The sequence below is a fragment of the Bidens hawaiensis genome, unplaced genomic scaffold (genome assembly GCF_021521415.1).
Source record: "Bidens hawaiensis isolate Kalapana, Puna unplaced genomic scaffold, B.hawaiensis_p1.1 tig00019091_1, whole genome shotgun sequence".
Classification (NCBI taxonomy): domain Eukaryota; kingdom Viridiplantae; phylum Streptophyta; class Magnoliopsida; order Asterales; family Asteraceae; genus Bidens; species Bidens hawaiensis.
In genome coordinates, this window is record NW_027492901.1 from 432,194 (window position 1) to 436,255 (window position 4,062).

The 4,062-nt window shown below is 38.2% G+C and overlaps 1 protein-coding gene across 1 annotated transcript; it reads left to right on the forward strand.

Moving 5' to 3' along the window:
• Positions 1-266: 266 nt before the first annotated feature.
• LOC143557715 (BTB/POZ domain-containing protein At5g47800-like) lies at positions 267-2,866 on the forward strand. The gene is made up of 5 exons (XM_077046720.1): positions 267-633; positions 707-776; positions 881-1,279; positions 1,349-2,092; positions 2,209-2,866. The coding sequence occupies exons 1-5, from the start codon at positions 575-577 to the stop codon at positions 2,698-2,700; spliced, it is 1,764 nt and encodes a 587-aa protein (XP_076902835.1). The 5' UTR covers positions 267-574; the 3' UTR covers positions 2,701-2,866.
• The last annotated feature ends 1,196 nt before the right edge of the window (positions 2,867-4,062 follow it).

Consider the following 4,062-nt stretch of genomic DNA (forward strand, 5'->3'; position numbering starts at 1 on the left):
TCTTGATCACAGCCACCTTTGAGATGAGCAAATCCTGGTATATTGCCACCAATTCATGGTGTTTCGTTGGCTTATTACTAGCTTGCATGTCAGACTATTGGCAACCATCTAGTCCAATTATTGGGCATGTGAGAATTAAACGCTATTCTGAAAAAACTAGAAAGTTACAATTCAAAACATGTTTTTAATATATCAGGATTTAGATCAATACCTTCTTTTTATGAGAGATTTGCTTCCATTGAAAATGGCTGGTAGGGCAGTTATCATAGGGAAACAATGGAGAGACAATACGGGACACTTATGTTGGCCAAAACTGTGACCTTTGCAAGTTAATGGTGTCTCATATTATCATGTGGGTCTAGTAGTGGACACTTTTCCAGGCTCTATGTACCTCTTAATCCTCATTTTCTCCACTTAACTTCATGGCTGTTTAAATCATTAAAAGCAACATACACTTCTGTGCTCCTTTTCTCAACACATATGAGAGAAGCAAATGTAGATATTTGTAAAAAATTATGACCTTTAAACTTGTGGAAAATACAGATGTTATCATAGAGAAAGAACGAGATACAAAATGAAGTTCATGAGACTTGGGACAAGACCAGACACCTTCTATACGGGCGAAGCCACAAGGTTCGTAGATCGTTGTTATTTTCTTGAATAATACTAGTAAGTAAAGCAATTAACAATGATTAGCATATTTCAGGACAATGATCTCTGACTTACCCAGTGACCTCACGATATGCATCAACAATGTCACATACCTTCTTCATAAGGCAAGTAATTTTAGATGCAAAACTATAATTTGTAAATGCGTACATAGTTTTAGTACTTTTTAACAATAAAATTACATAGACCATTGTGGTATACCAAGTTTCAGTTTCCACTTGTTCAAAAGTGTGGGCTCCTGCAACAACTTTTCTCAGAAAGAGAAGGCACTACAAGTGTTACTGTGGAGCTTCATGATATTCCTGGTGGTGCGGATGGTTTCGAGCTGTGTGCCAAGTTCTGTTATGGGATCAAAATTGATCTAAGTGCCCGGAACTTTGTACGAGCGATATGTGCTGCTAAGTTCATGCAAATGACTGAATCTGTTGTGAAGGGAAACTTTATATCAAAGCTAGAGGTTTTCTTCAACTCTTGCATTCTTGAAGGGTGGAAAGATTCGGTTCTTGCATTGCAGACTACCGAAAGGTTTCCTGAATGGTCTGAGAATCTTGGGATTATCAGAAGCTGCATTGATTGTATAGTTGATAAAATACTCACACCCCCATCACAGGTAACCACTATAATACAGCTTCATTAACAGTAATAAAAAAATTGCCACTGTGAACTTGGGCTTATGCAGGTTAGATGGTCTTTCACATATACCAGACAAGGATATGAAAAAAAGAAGCACCACAAGTCCGCCCCTAAAGATTGGTGGACAGAAGATATAGCGGACCTGAATGTAGACCTATTCAGATGTGTGATTAATGCTGTGAAGTCAAAAAACATGCTGCCACCACAGCTTATTGGTGAAGCTTTACATGTGTACGCATGCCGTTGGCTTTCAGATGTGAGGCCGTACCCAGAAACCTCAACAGCTTCTCAAATGAACCAAGAAGAAGAATCTGCAAAGAGAAAAAAGCGGCTTGAGATGATCGTAAGCCTTCTTCCTGACGAAAGAGGATCAGTTTCCGTTGGATTCCTGCTGAGGCTCCTTAACATGGGGAATCTTTTACATGCGTCTCAAGTGATTCGTTCTCAAATCATTAAGAAATGTAGCTTGCAACTAGAGGAGGCCACACTGGATGACTTAATGCTACCTTCTTCACAAGACTATTCCGCTGATCGTCACATTTATGATATCGAACTGGTTGAGGTTGTCCTGGAGGGTTATATCGCGCAATGGAGAAAAACATATTCTAGAGACGCAAATTCACATAATTTGATTACAAAGGTTGGGAAGCTGGTGGACTCTTATCTCAATGTCGTCTCAATGGATCTGAATATGTCGGTACAGAAATTAGTGTCTCTTGCTAAAGCTTTACCTGATTTTGCGCGGCCTAAACATGACAAACTTTACAAGGCAATTAACATATATCTAACTGTAAGTAATATTAGAAGTAAAAAGTAACTTTCAGAACCTCTTACTAGAATAAATACATACATAAATATGTTATTTCATATGTATTCAGCTGTCATAAATGATATGACCATGAGCAGGAACATCCCCAAATGAGCAAAGAAGAGAAGAAGCACCTTTGCAGCATTTTGGACTGCCAAAAGCTATCTGCTGAGGCGCGTGCCCATGCTGTGAAAAATGAGAAGCTTCCATTAAGAACTGTCGTGCAAGTCCTTTTCTTTGAGAATGAGAAACATGGTAGTAAGGAAACAAAAGGCCACGAAAGCCATCAATCCGTAATGCAATCTCGAGGCAGAGAACTAACAGAAACCACAGAGGATTTCCTCAACAGATTAGAACTGGGCTTAGGTGAACAGTCCACTAAAGCAAAGGCTGCTAGACGAATAAGTGGTCCAAGCAGCACAAGCCAAAGGCTAGGGTCGGAATCCGGACACAAGTCAAAGGGGAAAAAGGTTTGGGAAACAGGATCAGACAAGGTAAGGGAAATCATGGAAGAAGAAACAACACAGGAACTTGCAAAAGTAAGGATGCAACGAAGTAAATCAGAGCATGGTCGTCGTAAGGGAAAGTAGAATATGGATTTTTGAATCTTGAGTTGGTATCAGCTGTAGCAAAAATCTCTCCATAGAACAACCAGCATTTTTAAAGAGTTAAAACCAGTGTTCTACGGCTGTACTAGTGCAGAGTTTCCAGTGTCGAAGGTGTTATCCGACATTTAGTTCATTAGTTGCTTAAATTGTAAATCAACAAAATCAAAATGTTTTTAGATAACCATTTCAATAAAATGATATGATTTCATATGTGACCCGTTAATTCATTAGTGGCTGTTTCATTTATTCACTTATGTTTTTCATTTATTTTAGTTATTGGGTCTTGGTACCTTTAAACAATTTGTTTTACGCTTGGTTTAAGTTTGGCCCTCTAGGGTTTGTTAATGGACCGATGAATTGGTTGTTTGTTTGGGCTGTAGGCAATCAAAGTGGGGGAACCAAAGTTCAGTGGTGTTACTCGATAATTCATTAGAGTGTGTTTAATGCGTTCGATTATTTTCAGTTTATCGAGTCTGTACGTTAGAACTTTGGTTTGTTTTTAGGCCCATTAAAGGTTTGCTTGCTTTGGGCCCATTAGGGTTTGCTTTGATCTTATGGTTTAATGGTTTGTTTGGGCCATGGGCCAACAAACAAACAGTATGTAACATGAAGTCATGTTCCTTGAAGATACCACGGTTAGGCATGCATGTTTATCTACAACCGTTAACGGTTGTGGATATAACCGTCCATGCTAACTATCGTGGTTATTCATTATGTTTAAATAGTGTCTATTGAATTCGGTGTTTGTAATCACAACATACAATCAGTTTTGTTAATTAGTTTCTTGTTTCAATCACAAGTGGTGTTATTCATACTCGCAATTTGATTTCTTGTAAACACGAACAAAAACTTACAAGAAATTGAATTGCAAGCAAGTATGAATAACACCACTTGTGATTCAAACAAGAAACTAGATTAACAAAACTGATTGTACGTTGTGATTACAACTCCTGATTCAATTGACACTACTTAAACAGAATGAAAAGTCACGATGGTTAATATGGACGGTTATATCCATAACCATTTAAAACGGTTGTAGATAAACATGCATACCTAACTGTCCTATCTTCAAGGAACATGACTTCATGTCACGTACTGTTTGTTTGTTGGGCCAATGCCCAAACAAAGCATTAATCCGTCAGATCAAACAAGCCCTGGCGGGCCCAAAGCAAACAAACCCTTAATGGGCCTAAAAACAAACAAACCAAAGTTTTAACGTATTGACTCGATAAACTGAAAATAAACGAAAACATTAAACGAACTCTAATGAATTATCGGGTAATATTTGTTTGGGTCGATGGATTGGTTGTTTGTTTGGACCATTGTCAATCAAAGTGGAGGAGC